General features: G+C 39.4%; 1 protein-coding gene and 1 non-coding gene across 2 annotated transcripts; both read left to right on the top strand.

The window, feature by feature from the left end:
- Window positions 1-9,916: 9,916 nt before the first annotated feature.
- LOC131244929 (small nucleolar RNA R71) lies at window positions 9,917-10,023 on the top strand. Its single transcript, XR_009170697.1, has one exon. It is a non-coding gene; the product is annotated as a small nucleolar RNA R71 (small nucleolar RNA).
- A 4,689-nt stretch (window positions 10,024-14,712) lies between these two features.
- On the top strand, window positions 14,713-17,847 carry LOC131244440 (protein STRICTOSIDINE SYNTHASE-LIKE 13). The gene is made up of 4 exons (XM_058244039.1): window positions 14,713-15,102; window positions 15,817-16,101; window positions 16,264-16,431; window positions 17,288-17,847. The coding sequence occupies exons 1-4, from the start codon at window positions 14,735-14,737 to the stop codon at window positions 17,685-17,687; spliced, it is 1,221 nt and encodes a 406-aa protein (XP_058100022.1). The 5' UTR covers window positions 14,713-14,734; the 3' UTR covers window positions 17,688-17,847.
- Window positions 17,848-17,897: the final 50 nt, after the last annotated feature.

Below are 17,897 nucleotides of genomic sequence, written 5' to 3'. Positions count from 1 at the left end.
CAAATGCTTCCACCAGCCCTTCTCCTATAGCCAATACAACCAGCTACAGAAGATATAGAAGTAGGCCTATTATAATTAAAGAAGAGTCAAGTTTAGGAACTGCCCCCACACTTAGTAGAGAAGAAGAAGACATACTATTAAAGGAACAAGAAAAATGAGATTATAAAAAAGCGGTAAAATAAAGCTTGAAATTGGCATTAAGGACCAGTCTACATTAACCCCCTATGAGACAACATGATGTCAAAGCAAGTACGAGTATAGGACATAAGCCTAACGATAAATTATCAAAGTTTCCTAAAAGTTTCACTATAGGTAGTTGGAAATCCTGTACAAATTGGAACATAAAAAGAGGCTAAAAACTTGTTAAATTTATAAATAAGGACGATGAAAATGCATCTCCACCATCCGATTCAGAAGAGATAAACAACCATCTTTTAAAAAGGAAAAACTTCTAAAAACCGAAAATAGAAAGTTTCTAAAAACTGATTAGGAAAGTTCTAAACCTAGAATTAAAAAGTGTCTAAAAATAGAAAATAAAACCCTAATCATAAAAATAGAAAAAGTAGAAAAATTAGAAAGAGATTACCAATTTAGAAAGTTTATATCAGAGTCCTACAAAACAGGAAAGTTAGGTTAGTTTCTAAAAATCAAACAGAAAAACCTAACCCTAAAATTAGAAAACCCTAATCTTAACCTAATCCCAAAACTAGCTAATCTCAGAAAAGCGCAACCATCAATCCCCAACAACGACGCCAAAAACTTGTTCACCACCCCAAGTATAGGATCGCGATGTGGTAATAATCTCGGTAAGACCGAGGTCGAATCCACAAGCACTGAACCTTGTACGTATTATGAAATTAACTAGAACTAGAACTAGAAGAAGATGTAATCTAAATCAGGAGAATTTAAGAAAATCATTATAAATTATATAACTAAAACTTGGAAAATTCAAAGTAGGGAAACTAAGGTTTCCAAGGATCCACTTGTAGAGATCAGGGAGATCTATGCTTGATTCAAGAACACAACTGGAATCAGAGTCCTATCTTCATCCAATTGGAAGATATCTCATTAAAACTCAACTCTAAACTTCCTTTGATCCAGTTTTCAAGAGATGAGAGGTATGAGAACTAGAATTGATTCCATCACAAGACCATGCCCATGAGACAAAGTAAACAATAGAATATACCAATCCACAACCAATCTAGGTGATTTATGAACGTTAAGAAGAATTCCATCATCCAACCATGTCCAAGAGACGATGGTGAGCAACAGGGTTCCCAAGTTCACAATCCCTATAATGAAAAGAATATACTCCAAGCTATCACACATCTATTGTAATTTGAGTCACAATAAACCATTAAAGCCTAGAAGTATTTCTTATAATCAAACTAAAATCAAAGTTAGTTAGTTCATCTTAAGCATGAATCAAAGCCATAGAAAATATCTCATCACGCTACAAGCTTCACCTCATAGCCCTAGCTAAGAGGTTTAGCTCATCATACACATGATGATCTAAAACTCAGAAAAACATTAAAGGAAAGAACAAAAAACTAAAGAAGAAAAGGAGAAGGAAAACTCAATAGCCGTCTCCACGTCTCTCTCTCTCTCTCTCTCTCTCTCTCTCTCTCTCTCTCTCTCTCTCTCTCTCTCTCTCTCTCTCTCTCTCTCTCTCTCTCTCTCTCTCTCTATTCTCTTATCCTTTTATAGGCACTAGAAGTCGGTCGAGTGGAGGTTAGAGGCGGTGACGAAGGTAGCGTCTGTAAGTCTGTTTACGCAGCAGCTTGCGCAGCTTTGCGTGAAAGCCTGAGAACACAGATCCCTCTAGTTCTCATAATGTCCTTCTTTCCTTTAAAAACAACATCCCTTTGGACGGTTTTGGATGGCCTACAAGATGGACGGTCTGAATCAGCCATCCGATCAACGCCATGGTCGCACGACGACCGTGAAAATTGGGCAGCGTTGGACGTCTTCTTGCGCATGTACCTGCACTGGGGTGTTTGGTGGGCCCCACAGTGATGTTTTCGGAGAAATCCACCCCGTCCATTAGATTCGTGGAGAAATTTCAATCAGGAATGAATGGTTTTGCTCGAGTTTGGTGCAGCCCACTATATCAAATCACGCTGTCATTCATCCTGCGTTTGGATAAGATATTCGCGTGTGCACGTTCATGGTCGTAAAAGGAAATCATGGCTATGGTCGACCCCACGCTTTGGATCGAATGAACGGTCCGGATCATCGAACCTGATGATGATAGTGGCCCACTGAAATCGTCCGTGCGGACGCTGGCAGAAGAAAAATGGAAACTTCCATTTTCGAAAGGAGATCGGGTCAGCGTGCTTTGACCGGACTTTCCGTTCCGATGCGCTACGGGATTACGTACGCTGTGTGCGCACGCACCCAAGATGGGGCCCATCATGATGTTCATGAGAAATCTACTCCGACCACCTGCTTCCTCATCTAATTTAAGGGGTTGAGACCAAAATTGAAGCATATCCAAAGATCAGGTGGGCCCCAAATAAGTGATCTATGGCTAATATTTCCATTTAGACCACTTCCATAAAGATCTAATGACTGAATTTTTACGTGTACGGTTACTTTATGATCCTCAGGCCAGATATAAAGTTTTGAACCAAACGGATAGTGGGAACCCTGTGATCTTGCATTTAGGACAATTTTCAGGCCTCTTTATCTTCAATCACTTAATTTTCTCGATCTTTGGTGTGTAAACTCTTTGATCTCGGTCTCCTAGGATCCATCCCTTACCTTGGTGATTTGTGAGCATCAAATCCATGCCTTTAGTATCATTTTCAGTCCAAGCTCTTAAATTCACCTTGCAACAAAAACATGATTAAAATGGAATGTTAAACATTATCATGTTCGTAAGACCATGTGATAACTGGGGTCTAATATGTAATATTTGACCCTCAACACAATCCCCAACCAGAATTTTGCTAGTCCTGAGCAAAGTATGTGAAAAATATTTTAAAAATTACAGGACAATAACTCGAATGATTTTTGAAAAACAATTTAGATACTAAAATTCCAAGGTACATTAATGTTGGGCATTTCTTAAACTCAAGCGCACGGTAAACTTCATGGTCAAGTTCAAAGTATTAGTCCATCAGTTAGAAAAATTCTAAACATTGAGTTCCACGAGTGTATAGTGTAAACTCGACTTATCACAATTAAAGGTCCAATCGTCAATTTTTATAATAACATTGATAACCAAAAAGAGTATTCCAGATTACCAAACCTAAACTGAAATTTTCTTTACATTTAAGCCCTTTTATTCTTCCAGCTTTTGATTTTTCCCTCGATAGCTTTCACGCTGTGTCAACCTTTTTAAAGATCTTTAACAGGTGGTTGTTTTCGACGACAACTATTTTTTTTTAGTTGGGTATTCAAGTTTTTTTTTTTAACATGATGGACAAATTTCCCAGGTTGGTTCCCTCCATGCTTTAATGATTACCAAGTTAAGAATTTAATATCAAATTGAAACCTTAATGTGTAAGCTAGATGTGACATGTGAATTCATGACTCAATCAATGTTTAAAACTTCCAATCGTGGATTAATAGTTCGAACTTAACTGTGAAATCTAACAGATAGCTGAATCCAAGAGTCATAAATCACCAACATTAAGTATCTTATACTTCTTAAATCAAGAATATCCTTCAAAATCACTCGAATTCACAAGAATTTTCAGAAAAAATTTCACAATTTTTGCTCAAGACTAAGAAAACACTGATTAGGTCACTTAATTCCCTTCCCCAACCGAAAATCTACATTTTCCTCAATGTAAAAGATATAAGCATGCAATGCACATGAGACAACGAAAGTAAAAGGAGAAGTGATGAAAGGGTAGTACCTGACGAAGGAATCAAGAGGCTTTTCCAAAAGGGTTTCCGCATGAGAGTGGGTCAGCACGAGAGTTTAAACTACAAAAAGCAAACTATCCAAACAGCATAAAGCCGACTATCCTAGAATGACAAAAAGCAAACAACCCTAGTCCTATGAAAGCAGTAACCTGCCTATACCTCCATCAGACTAGGAGATCAATCCTGGTACACAGGATCAGTGAGAGGTATGGACATGTCCTCTGAATCAAATTTCTTAACAAATGACTTTAATCGATATCCATTTACTTTAAACTCATTGCCATTGTTTGGATTTCGAATCTTGGCAGCCCCATGAGGATAAACGTTGATAATAGTGAAAGGGCCGGTCCAACGAGATCGGAGCTTACCCAGAAAAAGATGTAACCGAGAATTATATAAGAACCTTCTGACTTGGTGTGAATGATTTTCGAAGAATATGTTGGTCACAAAACGCCTTCATCCTGTCCTTATAAATTCTTGAGTTCCCGTACGCATCATTCTGGATTTCTTCGAGTTCATTCAACTGAAGTTTGCGAGCGAGCCAACGTTATCCATATTGAAAATTTATATTTTTGATCGCCCAGTAAGTTCTATGTTCCAACTCCACGGGCAAGTGGTAAGCTTTCTCATAGAAAAGTCTAAAGGGAGACATTCTAATAGGGGTTTTAAATGCAGTACGGTAAGCATATAAAGCATTGGTCAATTGAATTGACCAATCCTTACAGTCAGGGTTAACCATCTTTTCCAAAATATGTTTAATTTTTCTATTGAAAATATTAGCTTGTCCACTTGTTTGTGGGTGGTATGGAGTGCTCACTTTATGAGAAATGCCATATTTCTTCATTAAGTTCGCGAATGGGCTATTACAGAAGTATGAGCCCCCATCACTAATGATGGCTTGAGGCGTTCTAAACCGGAAAAGGATGTTCTCTTTTAAGAATTTAATGACCGTTTGATGGTTATTATTCCAGCATGGAATCGCTTCGACCCATTTAGTGACATAGTCTATTGCGAGCAAAATATATAAATGTCCAAAGGATTGGAGAAATAGACCCATGAAATTGATGCCTTAGCAATCAAATGCTTCTATGATAAGGATGGGATTTAAGGGCATCATCATATTTCGATGGGACAATACTCTCAATTTCTGACAATGCTCACAAGCTTTGCAAAACTCATGAGTGTCCCTGAACATAGTTGGCCAGTAAAAGCCACACCGCAGAATCTTAGCCGTGGTCTTTGTAAATGTTATCTTATCTAGCTCCTAGGTTTGTCAAATTTTGTTATGCCAAAACCTCTTGGAATCTGTATCTTGTTGAGTGATGATCTTATCTTATCGCACTGGAAATTTTGAAAAGTTGTTGGTCCTTCAACTAGTCGAGCTGACCTCTAGACCAGTCGAGTGAACAATAGTTTTGCATATAAATTGAGGATGATTTTCAGAGTTTTTCAATTCATTCAAAGTTATTCAAGTCACAACTCTGAGAAACTTATCCCCACATTATAGAAGCTAATTGGTTAGTATTTAAGATTCTTTTAATAGCTTTTTTACATTTGATTTTGTGATCTCTATTTAATTTTATTTCTTTTGAAAAGGGAATATTGATTTTACCCTTTGTGAGATCAAAATCAAATCAAGCTAGCCCTGGTTGATTTAATCTGAAAATCATTTAGACCTAAGAACCCTTTCATATGTGAGATTGGACATTGATCATTTACATCAAATTGGTTCTACCGGGCTTCATCAGAAGGAGAATCTTCAGATAAGTACATTTCAATTTTTTGTATTTGGTTTGTAAGATTGTTAGAAAATCTTTCATTTTGGTTTTGACTGAGACAGCCAAAAAATCTTAGTGAGTGGAGTTTTTAATTGTGGTAGCCCTTTGAAAACAAGATTGTGAAGGTTTTGGGTGAACCTTGGAAAACCTATTTCATGGTGAAAGTCGATATCCCGTGGGTGAGGATATTGGGAGTGGAGTAGTTGTGTAGCTATTTTCTAACAGTTGGTGTACACACAAGCGAACCACTACAATTGCTGGAGTTGTGGTGTATGTTTATTTTTGTGCATTTGTGTTGAATGGTTGTAATTTACTTTCTACACATGTGGTGAATGTTGTAATAGCAGTAGAATTTAATTTCTGTTTTTTATTTGTTCCTCCGTATCAGTTTGGGATTTTGATACACAGATCGTTCTAGTATTTAGGTTGTCCTACCATAAGCCATTGGTTTTTGGTGTAAGGTTGTCCTTAGAACAACATCTGTATCAACCTCTCAATACTTATGCATTTGAGATTGCTATTTATTTCTGCTATTTGGGATTAATTAGTGTTATCTTGATTAAGTTCTTTCTTATTCCGCATTTAATTTTTAAATTTGGCAGTCCTATTCACCCCCCTATAGGACTATTAACTCGACCTTTTCAGTATTTTTAACAGAAAAGTAACCACCACAAGCCTGTAAGTGACAAAAGGAGATGACACTTTGATGTTCATTGTCTGGCACACATCTCCTTAAGATTTGGTATGGGCAATATTTAAACAAATACGGATCATCCCAGAAGAATTTGTGCACCTCAGTGAAATTTTTTTTCTTATCTTGCATAGTCCAATGTGACGGCGTGAAACCTGTGGCAAGATAATTAGCAATATCAGCAAACCAAGGTGAAAGGGAGACTTTGAACAGTTATTCGTCAGGGAACATGTTATTGATATGTGTCATCTCAAAGGAATTAGGGAGATCAAGGCGGGAAAGATGGTCAGCCATTACGTTCTCTACTCCCTTTTTATCTTTTATTTCTAAATCAAATTCTTGGAGTAGGAGGATCCACCTAATCAGGCAGGGTTTAGCATCATTCTTATAAAGAAGATACTTGAGTGTTGTATGATCTGTGTAAATAATGATCTTGGATCCAATCAAGTAGGACCTAAATTTGTCCAAAGCGAATATTACAGCTAAGAGTTCCTTTTCTATAGTAGAGTAGTTCACTTGGACAAGATTTAGAGTTCTACTTGCATAATGAATAACGTAGGGCTTCCTGTTTTTTCTCTGGCCTAGGACCGCCCCAAGATCATAGTCAGATGCATTGCACATAAGTTCAAAAGGAAGGCTCCAATCGGGTGGCTGCATGATAGGTGCAGTTGTTGACATGTCCTTAAGCTTAGTGAAAGCTTCCTGGCATTGCTCAGTCCACTTGTATGGTGCATCCTTTTGAAGTAGATTACATAGAGGACAAGAGAGGAGACTAAAGTCATTTATGAATCTTCTATAAAAACCAGAGTGTCCTAAGAAGGATCGCACATCTCGTATGTTCTTAGGTGGAGGTAGGTTAGAGATAAGATCAATTTTTGCCTTATCTACCTTGATTCCTTTGGACGAGATGATATGTTTAAGGACAATTCCCTTACGAACCATGAAATGACACTTCTCCCAATTGAGTACCAAATTCTTTTCTTCACATCTTTTCAGCACACATTTAAGATTCTTTAAGCAATCGCTAAAAGTTAGACCGAAAATAAAGAAGTCTTCCATGAAGACCTCTAGATATTATCCCACCATGTCAGAAAAGATACTCATTATGCATCGCTGAAAAGTGGCAAGGGCATTATATAGTCCGAATGGCATCCTTCGGTAAGCAAAGGTGTCGTAAGGACATGTAAACGTGGTCTTTTCCTAATCTTTAGGAGCTATCTCTATCTGGTTGTAGCCTAAATACCCGTCAAAGAAACAGTAATATAAATGACCAGCTAGCCTTTCCAAGATTTGATCAATAAAGGGAAAAGGGAAGTGGTCTTTCCTTGTAATGGTATTCAATTTCCTGTAGTCAATGCACATTCTCCAACCAGTAGTAACTCTAGTTGGCACAAGTTCATTGTTGGCATTGGTTATGATGGTAATTCCAAACTTCTTGGGAACCACCTGAGTTAGACTCACCCATTGACTATCGGATATAGGGTGTATGATACCCACATCCAATAGTTTAAGAACCTCAACCTTAATCACTTCCTTCATGTCTGGATTTAGTCTACGTTGTGATTGCCGAGATGTCTTCACATTATCCTCGAGATAAATGCGGTGAGTACAAACTGAAGGGTCAATTCCCTTGAGGTTTGCAATTGTCCATCCAAGGGCTCCCTTATGGTCAATGAAGTAGTTATGAGCATACTCTCCTGCTCTTGCTCAAGGTGGGAAGAAATCACCACCGGGTATGTATCATCAGGTTTTAGGTCAAGCTTCGGTGGGTTGAGGTTAGACGATAGAGGCATTTCATCAGTTTGGGGCAACTCTTCAAATTGTGTCCTCCATCGGTTAACATCAAGTACCGGCACAATATCAAACATGACACTCATCTCCCTAATCATGTCATCATCGAAAGCATGAGAGTGGGTCAGGCACATTCTAGAGGGTCAGAGGATAAGGTCAAAGGTGTTCTATCTTCCATGAAAGAGTCAATCATGTTTATATATGAAAATTGTCATCATCCTCAACCATTTGCCTGTGTTGAAAAAGATATTCAACTCCAATGTCATATTCCTTAAAGATATACTCATGACTCCATTCCTACAATTAATAATTGCATTTAAAGTAATAAGGAATGGGCGACCAAGAATGACGGGAATCTGAGTGCTCATGTTACTGATGGGTTTTGTATCCAGGACGATAAAACCTACTGGGTAGTAAAATCATCAACCTGGACCAACACATCCTCAATTATCCCTCTTGATACACGAACCGAGCAATCAAGTTGTAATGTGGTTAGGGTGGATTTTAATTCACCCAAACCTAATTATTTGTACACCGAGTAGGGAATCAGATTTCCGCTCGCTCCTAAGTCAAGAAGTGTATGCTCAATTTGGTAATTCTCGATTACACAAGGTATGATTGGGCTACCAGGATCTTTGAATTGTTGTGGCACATCTTGCTTTAGGATGACACTCACTTTTTCAGTTAAGAAGATTTTCCTTCGAATATTTTGCCATCTTTTAGTCATACACAAGTCTTTCAGAAATTTGGCATATGAAGGTATTTGTTTTATGGCATCAAGTAGAGGAATATTGACCTTCACTTGTTTCAACACCTTTAGAATGTCCTGAGTTAGAGAGAGGTTTTGGTGCAACCAATCGTTGGGGGAATGGGGCTACTGGCTTTTCTTGAAGTTCTGATTCTAATTCTTGTGGAACAGTGCTAGGTCTATCATCGTTATCATCTTCCAGGTCCTTAGTCTTTTCAGCCCTAACCGGAATAGTTTTGTCCATGGTCTTCCCACTCCTAAGAGTGGTGATAGATTTACCTTGCTCCACCTGATTTGAAGAGCTTGGATCACTTATCTCGTATTATGTTTAAGATTGGGGAGAGATTGAGCAGGAAGCATCCCCCTTTCTATAACCGTAACACATGAATCTATCTTTTGCATATATTTCATAAGTTCTCGTATTGCTTTAGTAAGCTCTTGGGTTTGTGTGGAATTTTGAACCAATTCTTCTTGATGTTTCACTTAATTTGAAATTCGATTAAAGAAACCTTAAGGAGTAGCAGTTTGTTCATTCCTCCAACTGAAGTTTGGATGATTTCTCCAACTAGGAGTGTATGTATTGGAGGTAGGTCCATTAAAAGGTCTTTGGTAATTGTTCACAGCATTGGATTACTCGTTCAACACCTCTTGAAAGGCAGGTATTCTATGACAATTTTCAGTTGTGTGAACGTTGTAAGCACAAATACCGCAAACAGTTTCCTTAACCTTATCCTTCTTTAGTTCCATGGCCTCGAATTTTCTTATGAGATTATACACTTTAGCATTGATATCATCATCCTCTTTCAGAAGGTATAATCCACCCCCCTCTCCTTTGATTGAGTAGGCCTAGAAGTGTTGCTTGATTTTGGGTAAGTGTCCCACGATTGTGCGTTTTCAGTAAGTTTATCCTAGTAGTCCCATACATCATCGACATTTTTATTCATGAATTTCCCATTGCACATTGTCTCAACCAATTGGCGCATAGAAGATGTCAGACTATCATAGAAAAAGTGTATAATGCCCCACGTTTCAAAACCGTGTTGTGGGCATGAACTGACAAGATCCTTGATCCTTTCCCAACATTCGAAGAATGTTTCATCCTCCTTTTAGGCGAAGTTCATGATTGACTTTCTAAGGGTGTTCATTTTATGATGTCGAAAAAAATTCTTTATGAACTCTCTTATTATGTCATTCCAATTGCCAATAGATATGGGACGTAGTGAATGCAATCACGTCTTAGCTTTCTCTTTCAAAGAAAAGGGAAAGAGTTTCAGCCTGACTATGTCCTCAGACACGTTTGAAAAATATAAAGTAGATATGACTCATCAAACTCTTTCAAGTGCAAATTTGGACTTTTAGATTCAAGTCCATGGAATTTTGGAAGGAGTTGGATAACCCCTGGCTTAATATCCATGTGTCCCGTATTTTCTGAAAAAACTATGCATGAGGGCGTACTCACCCTCGCCAGTTGTAAATAATCTCGCAAAGTACAAGGCGGGGGTGCTTGATGCACCTCATTCTCATCCTGGACTTCCTCAACCCTAGGTTGAGGTCGTCTTCCCGATTGATTAACCGGTTGATTTGCAGCCATCACTTCAATTAACTTTGAGGATCTCGAGTGGTGTCTAATCCTGCGATGGATAGTTAACCCCTCAACCAATCCTCCTTTACTCAAAAGACGTCTAGTGTTGTCACAGACTCACTTGGGCATGAAACACTCTCAGCCCTCAATCTTAGATTCTAACATAAACCTAAAAGAAAGAAAGAAGAGTTGGAAAGAAGTTACCAAATTAGAACTTCCTAAGTTAAGGTCCTGCAAAACAAAACAAAACAAAACAAGTCAATTTCTAAAAATAAAAATTCTAAAATTAGAAAGTTCCTAAAATAAAAAGTCAATTAGTTTAAAAAGGAAAAACTTCTAAAAACCGAAAATAAAAAGTTTCTAAAAACTGATTAGGAAAGTTCTAAACCTAGAATTAAAAAGTGTCTAAAAAATAGAAAATAAAACCCTAATCCTAAAAATAGAAAAATTAGAAAAATTAGAAAGAGATTACCAATTTAGAAAGTCTATATCAGGGTCATACAAAACAGGAAAGTTAGGTTAGTTTCTAAAAATCAAACAGAAAAACCTAACCCTAAAATTTGAAAACCCTAATCTTAACCTAATCCCAAAACTAGCTAATCTCAGAAAAACGCAACCATCAATTCTCATCAATGACGGAAAAAACTTGTTCACCACCCCAGGTATAGGGTCGCGATGTAGTAATAATCTTGGTAAGACCAAGGTCGAATCCACAGGGACTGAACCTTGTTCGTATTCTGAAAGTAACTAGAACTAGAACTAGAAGAAGATGTAATCTAAATCAGGAGAATTGAAGAAAATCACTCTAAATTATGTAACTAAAACTTGTAAAATTCAAAGGTGGGAAACTAGGGTTTCCAAGGATTCACTTGTAGAGATTATGGAGATCTATGCTTGATTCAAGAACACAATTGGAATCAGAGTCCCATGTTCATCCAATTGGAAGATATCTCATTAAAACTCAACTCTGAACTTCCTTTGATCCAGTTTTCAAGACATGAGAGGTATAAGAACTAGAATTGATTCCATTACAAGACCATGCCCATGAGATAAAGTAAACAACAGAATGTACCAATCCACAACCAATCTAGGAGATTTAAGAACGTTAAGAAGAATTCCATCATCCAACCATGTCCACGAGGCGATGGTGAACAACAGGGTTCCTAAGTTCACAATCCCTATAATGAAAAGAATATACTCCAAGCTATCACAGATCTATTGTAATTTGAGTCACAACAAACCCTTAAAAACTAGAAGTATTTCCTATAATCAAACTAAAATCAAAGTTAGTTCATCTTAAACATGAATCAAAGCCATAGAAAATATCCCATCACGCTACAAGCTTCACCTCTTAGCCCGAACTAAAAGGTTTAGCTCATCATAGACATGATGATCTAAAACTCAGAAAAACATTAAAAGAAAGAACAAAAAAACTAAAGAAGAAAAGGAGAAGGAAAACTCAATGGTCGTCTCCACATCTCTCTCTCTCTCTCTCTCTCTCTCTCTCTCTCTCGCCTTTGCTTCTCACGTCCAGATGATGATCTCTCTCTATTCTCTTCTCCTTTTATAGGCATTGGAAGTCGGTCGAGTGGTGCTTAGAGGCAGTGGAGAAGGCGGCGTGCGTAAGTCTGTTTACGCAGCAGCTTACTCAGCTTTGCGTGAAAGCCCAAGAACACAGATCTCTAGTTCTCATAACGTCCTTCTTTCCTTTAAAAACAACATCCCTTTGGACAGTTTTGGATGGCTTACAAGATGGACGGTCCAGATGAGCCATCCGATCAATGCCATGGTCTCACAACGACTGTGAAAATCGGACAACATCGGATGTCTTCTTGCGCACGTACCTGCACTAAGGTGTTCGGTGGGCTCCACAATGATGTTTTCGGAGAAATCCACCCCGTCCATTAGATTCATGACAAAATTTAAGTCAGGAATGGATGGTTTTTCTTGAGTTTGGTGCGGCCCACTGTATCAAATCATGTTGCCGTTCATCCTGCATTTGGATAAGATATTCGCGTGTGTACGTGCATGGTCGTAAAAGGACATCATAGCTATGGTCGGCCCCACGCTCTGGATCGAATGGATGGTCCAAATCATGGAACTTGATGATGATAGTGGCCCACTGAAATCGTCTGTGTGGACACTGGCGGATGAAAAACAGAAACTTCCGTTTTTGAAAGGAGATCGGATCAGCGTGCTTTGACCAGACTTTCTGGTCCAGTGCATTGCGGGATTACGAGTGCTGTGTGCGCACACACCCCAAGGTGGGGCCCATTGTGATGTTCATGAGAAATCTACTCCGACCACTTTCTTTCTTATCTAATTTAAGGGGTTGAAACCAAAATTGAAGCATATCAAAAGATCAGGTGGGCCCCAGATTAGTGATCTATGACTGATTTTTTCAGTTGAACTACTTTCACAAAGATCCAATGGATAAATTTTTATGTGTACGGTTACTTTATGATTCTTAGATCGAATATAAAGTTTCGAGCCAAACGGATGGTGGGAACCCTGTGATCTTGCATTCAGGACGATTTTCAGGCATCTTTATCTTCAATCACTTGATTTTTTCAGATATTTGGCATGTAAATTCTTCGATCTCGGTCTCCTAGGATCCATCCCTTGCCTTGGTAATTTGTGAGCATCAATCCATGCCTTTAGTATCCTTTTCAGTCCAAGCTCTTAAATTCACCTTGCAACAAAAACATAATTAAAATGGAATGCTAAACATTATCATGTTTATAAGACCATGTGATAACTAGGGTATAGAATTAGATATCATTTATTTACCTTGTAGGATCTGGCCTCCAAATCACAGTTACTCTACTTTCAAGTTGGATATGACAACGTTACAATTTGAGGGCTTCTTTCTTATTATGGATGCCCGGGATATGGTACGTACAATGCACGTGGAGAGAGGAAAGGGGAGAGGGACATGAGAGAAACTACATGCCAATATATATACATAAGAGGGGGGGGGGGGGAGAGAGAGAGATGGAGGACACATCCCAAGTTCTTGTGATCATGTGGCCTGCAACTATCCTAATAGACATACCAAGTGGATGTCACACATTCATCATGCTGGTCTGACATGATCTGATAGCTTATTCATAAGTTCACGTAGGGTGCTACACTCCTTGACTTATAAAGTCTCCTTCCCACGCTAATTACATGAGATAAAATGTTCAAAAGCTGCCAGCATTACATATTTTTATAGATTATAAACTACAATGATTTTGGGCAATTAGTCTACTTGATTAAACCTTAGATCCCCCTTTTAGTTTGATTGTGCTTCCAAACCCCTTCCTATTGGGTTTTTTCATCTGCGTTGATCCAGCTTGCTAACTATGTTTGTGATCTCACTCAGTGAGTTAGTAATGAGTCACTGAGTTTCTCTCGGATGATTTGTAGCCCATAATTTTGATATTCTCTAGAGACTCGTTGTATATCTACGCTTCATTAACAAAATCTTAAAATAGTAATGTACTAGAGTCGACCCAAGACGTTAGGCTTATGTGTACTAAAAGACAAGAGCAGGTATACAGATCATGGACCATGATCTGGCAGATCGACGGTACGATCTCACTCTACGTCATGGTCGGCACCGAATCATGGACATTCCACTTGTACTCGCGGATTTAGTCTGTACAAGTGTGGAACATTTTTCAGAGATCCAAACCGTTGATCTGGTGTGCCCCACAAAAGATGGAGGATGCCCTAAAATTCCCCTTACCAGAATATCCCATCCACCATGCCCTTTTACTGTTAGAATGTGGAGTATCGCTGTATTTCTCTTCTCAACCGACCGTTCACAGGCCAAAACCGAAATGTTAGGATTGTCCTGTTGAGGAGATTTTCTAGTACAGTCTACCCACGGCAGGATTGCACAGACCCAATGGTCTAGATCACTGTACTATGGGCCCCACTTGTCCAAACGAAAGATGCGAGTAGGATGTAATGTCTCTTGCGTTTTAATACTACACTCTAATTGGGGAGCACGAAGAATCCTACTCTCGCACTTATGATAATATTCTCCGGTCACGTAGGTTTTCAACAGTCCGGAAAGAGTACTGAAAACATGACCCACCTGAAAGTAACCCTAACTCCCAACCATCAACCTATCACACAAAATGCATGTGGACAGCTTGTTACAACGGATAAAAATCTATCATGCAAAATGCATGTGGACAGCTTGTTTCAATGGATAAAAATCCATACGGGCTACATATCTGTTCATTCTTTTTTCACAGGACCCAAGTGCCAAACTCATGGAAAAGAAAGGCTCATTTAGGGATGATAGAGTGTCACAACACCCTTTTCTTTTTCTCTTGATTCTGGGCCTGGGCCTGATTTTTATGGACCCATTTCATCTGGGCCCGTTGGGCAGCCAAAACTACAGGCCTGTTAGGCATGACATCGCGCCATACAGGCTAGTCATGGAACACTGGCCTAGGGATAACCAGAGCCGGTTGAAAGAAGGGAAGTTGGAATTTGTAGGTGAGGTCTACGGGCCAGAGTCGTTGGAGTTCGATCTTGAGGGGAGGGGGCCTTACACAGGGTTGGCCGATGGGCGCATTGTGAGATGGATGGGCGACGAGGATGGATGGGAGACGTTCGCTCTTGTGACACCTACCTGGTGAGTTTGTGATTTTAAACCAGATCATGGAGCTGGTCTGACTCTAACCCAGAGAGGTTAAGGCTAAAAAGGCACTGGGGCTGGGCTCATTTTCTGCAACTTAATCTAGGCTCATTCCCATATTTGATTGGGCCATTTTCGGCTGTCAAGGGCCAATCTCTCATCCTTGATAAACATATGGGTCAGGCACAGGTCTGAATTTCAGGCCCAACAAATAAATGGGCTCAGGCTTGGTCTGTTGCTACCTAATATTCAATGGGCCCATCTGGGAAGAAATGCGACCTTGTAATTGGGCAGCAAAATATTTGGAATTCCATATCGCTGTATAGCCGAAAATGGACCCGATCAATGGTCCAGTTCAGGGCCATGTCAGGGGAAGCCTGAACCAGAACCGGGACAAATCTTCTATGGCCGAATTCACTCGATAAAAGTAACTAGCCCTGAGATCAGCCTAAACCTGACACATTTCATGGCTTTTACCTTTTATGACTTGGTCCTGGTCTGGCCAACATCCGCTCTCTCAGTATCTCACAGTCCACTCGGTCCAGCTTGCTGACCCGAGTAGCCTCAACCCAAGCCCAGCCTGGTTAAATTGGCACTCAAACACTAGCATTGGCACATCGATGCAAGCTTATCAAATTGCTTCCCAGTTTGTGACTATACAATCGCTGTAAATTCTAATATGCATGCATGCCGAAAATGACTCTTTTGAAGGTCAAAGAGACCTTGTTCCAATGGCATTAATTCAACCACCTCCAAGCAATCCAAACACGAGCAGCATTGTGGCCGCCCTCTCGGCCTAAGGTTCGATAGGAGGACTGGAGATCTCTACATAGCCGACGCTTACTACGGCCTCTTGGTCATCAGGCCAAATGGAGGGATCGCCAGTCAACTGGCAACGCATGCAGGAGGAAAGCCGATCCTCTTCGCAAATGACTTGGACGTCCATAGTAATGGCTCCATTTTTTTCACAGACACTAGCATGAGATACAACAGATTGTAAGTGTTTCTTGCCTTTTTGCAGTTGTTTTGTGACTTGGGTTTTGGTTCTTTAGGCATGAGATGCAGTAGGTTGTAGGTGTTTGACTTAGCTTGTGCTTGTGTTTTGGGTCCATTTCCATTGCTTGGGTTGGCGATTGATGGATGGGGCTTATGCAATAGGAATCACTTCTTTATACTGTTGGAAGGAGAAGCCACTGGAAGGCTGCTTAGATATGATCCATTTTCCAAAACTACTCATGTTGTTCTACATGGTTTGGCTTTTCCAAATGGAGTACAGATTTCCAAGGATCAAACCTTTCTCCTATTCACAGAGACCACTAACTGTAGGTATGGACTCTCCCTCTGTGTGTGTGTGTGTGTGTGTGTGGCATACATGGATGATATCAAATCAGTTCATTCATCACTAAGCGGTATCCCAACTAATTTGGGTTGGCTACACAAATCCCATTCTGCCATTCCATAGATCATGGTCCATAATTTATTTTTATTTATTTAAAAAAAAAAAAAAAAACAGTTCGGATGATCACAACCCTTGAATTGGTTGTATGCAAATAGACACTAAAAGATGAAATTTAGCAACTTAGTGGGAAAAGGTTCATTTATTAGATGGTTTGATTAGTCCAATCATCGTCAACGTCATTGTCATCATCAATTATCATCATAACCTTGTCCAAGCTATTTGGGATCGGTTTGGATGACTGCTCAACAAAAGTTTACCGACCAGCTGTCCGCCTAGCACCAACCATCATCATCTTCATCAACATCACTGTCATCCAAGCCTCATATCAATTAATTGGGGTCACCTACACGAATCTGGTTCTGCCATTTTGCTCTATCAAGGAGCAAATCCGCAGTTGAACCAAGGTTATCAAATCTTTTTCAGGAAAAAAAAAAAAAAAGTTAATGAATTAAAACAATTTTGGTTAGTGGTTAAACAGTAGAAGAGCATGCAGGATGCCTGGTTTGGATCATCATATACATGTGCGGCGTGTAAGGTATGCCATGTGTATGTACAAAAATGGTGTGCCTCCAAATGCAATATATCATCTCACGCATGTGTATATGTGTATCCATCTCTCTATCTATAGAGTGTGAGCCCGTGTGTGAGTTCTGTTTAAGATAAGGAACAAATTAAGAAGAAAATGTCCATGATGCTAACATCTTTATTCTTTAAACATTTCAGGGTAATGAGATATTGGCTAGAGGGCCCTAGGAGTGGAGAAGTGGAGATTTTTGCAAACCTGCCAGGGTTTCCAGATAACATACGATTGAACGACAAGGGTCAGTTTTGGGTAGCGATTGACTGCTGTCGGACCCCGGTTCAAGAGGTCATGTCCCACAATCCATGGCTAAGAAGCATCTACTTCAGACTTCCCCTAAAGCTGAATTACTTGGCAAGGATGATGGCAATGAAGATGTACACAGTCATCTCGCTCTTCAATGAAAAAGGAGAGATTCTAGAGGTCCTTGAAGATCGAAGAGGTGAAGTGATGAAACTAGTGAGTGAAGTTAAAGAGGTAGATGGTAAGCTATGGATTGGCACAGTAGCTCATAACCACATTGCCACTCTCCCTTACCCTTAGGATTGCAATCCATGCAACCCATGTGTTCTCCGAGTGATCTTTGGAGTAATTCTAGGAATTTGATGGTGCATCTTGGTATTTAATCTGTGTAACTTTTGTGACGTGTTCTATGACCTAGCCTTTGTAGCTGATGGATTTGATGATGCAACTTGGTATTTTATCTGTGTAAATTTCATGACATTTTTAGTTTCTATGGATGCAAGCATGGTA

This window comes from Magnolia sinica, chromosome 4 (genome assembly GCF_029962835.1).
Source record: "Magnolia sinica isolate HGM2019 chromosome 4, MsV1, whole genome shotgun sequence".
Lineage (NCBI taxonomy): Eukaryota > Viridiplantae > Streptophyta > Magnoliopsida > Magnoliales > Magnoliaceae > Magnolia > Magnolia sinica.
This window is presented reverse-complemented; position numbering and strand designations above follow the sequence as displayed.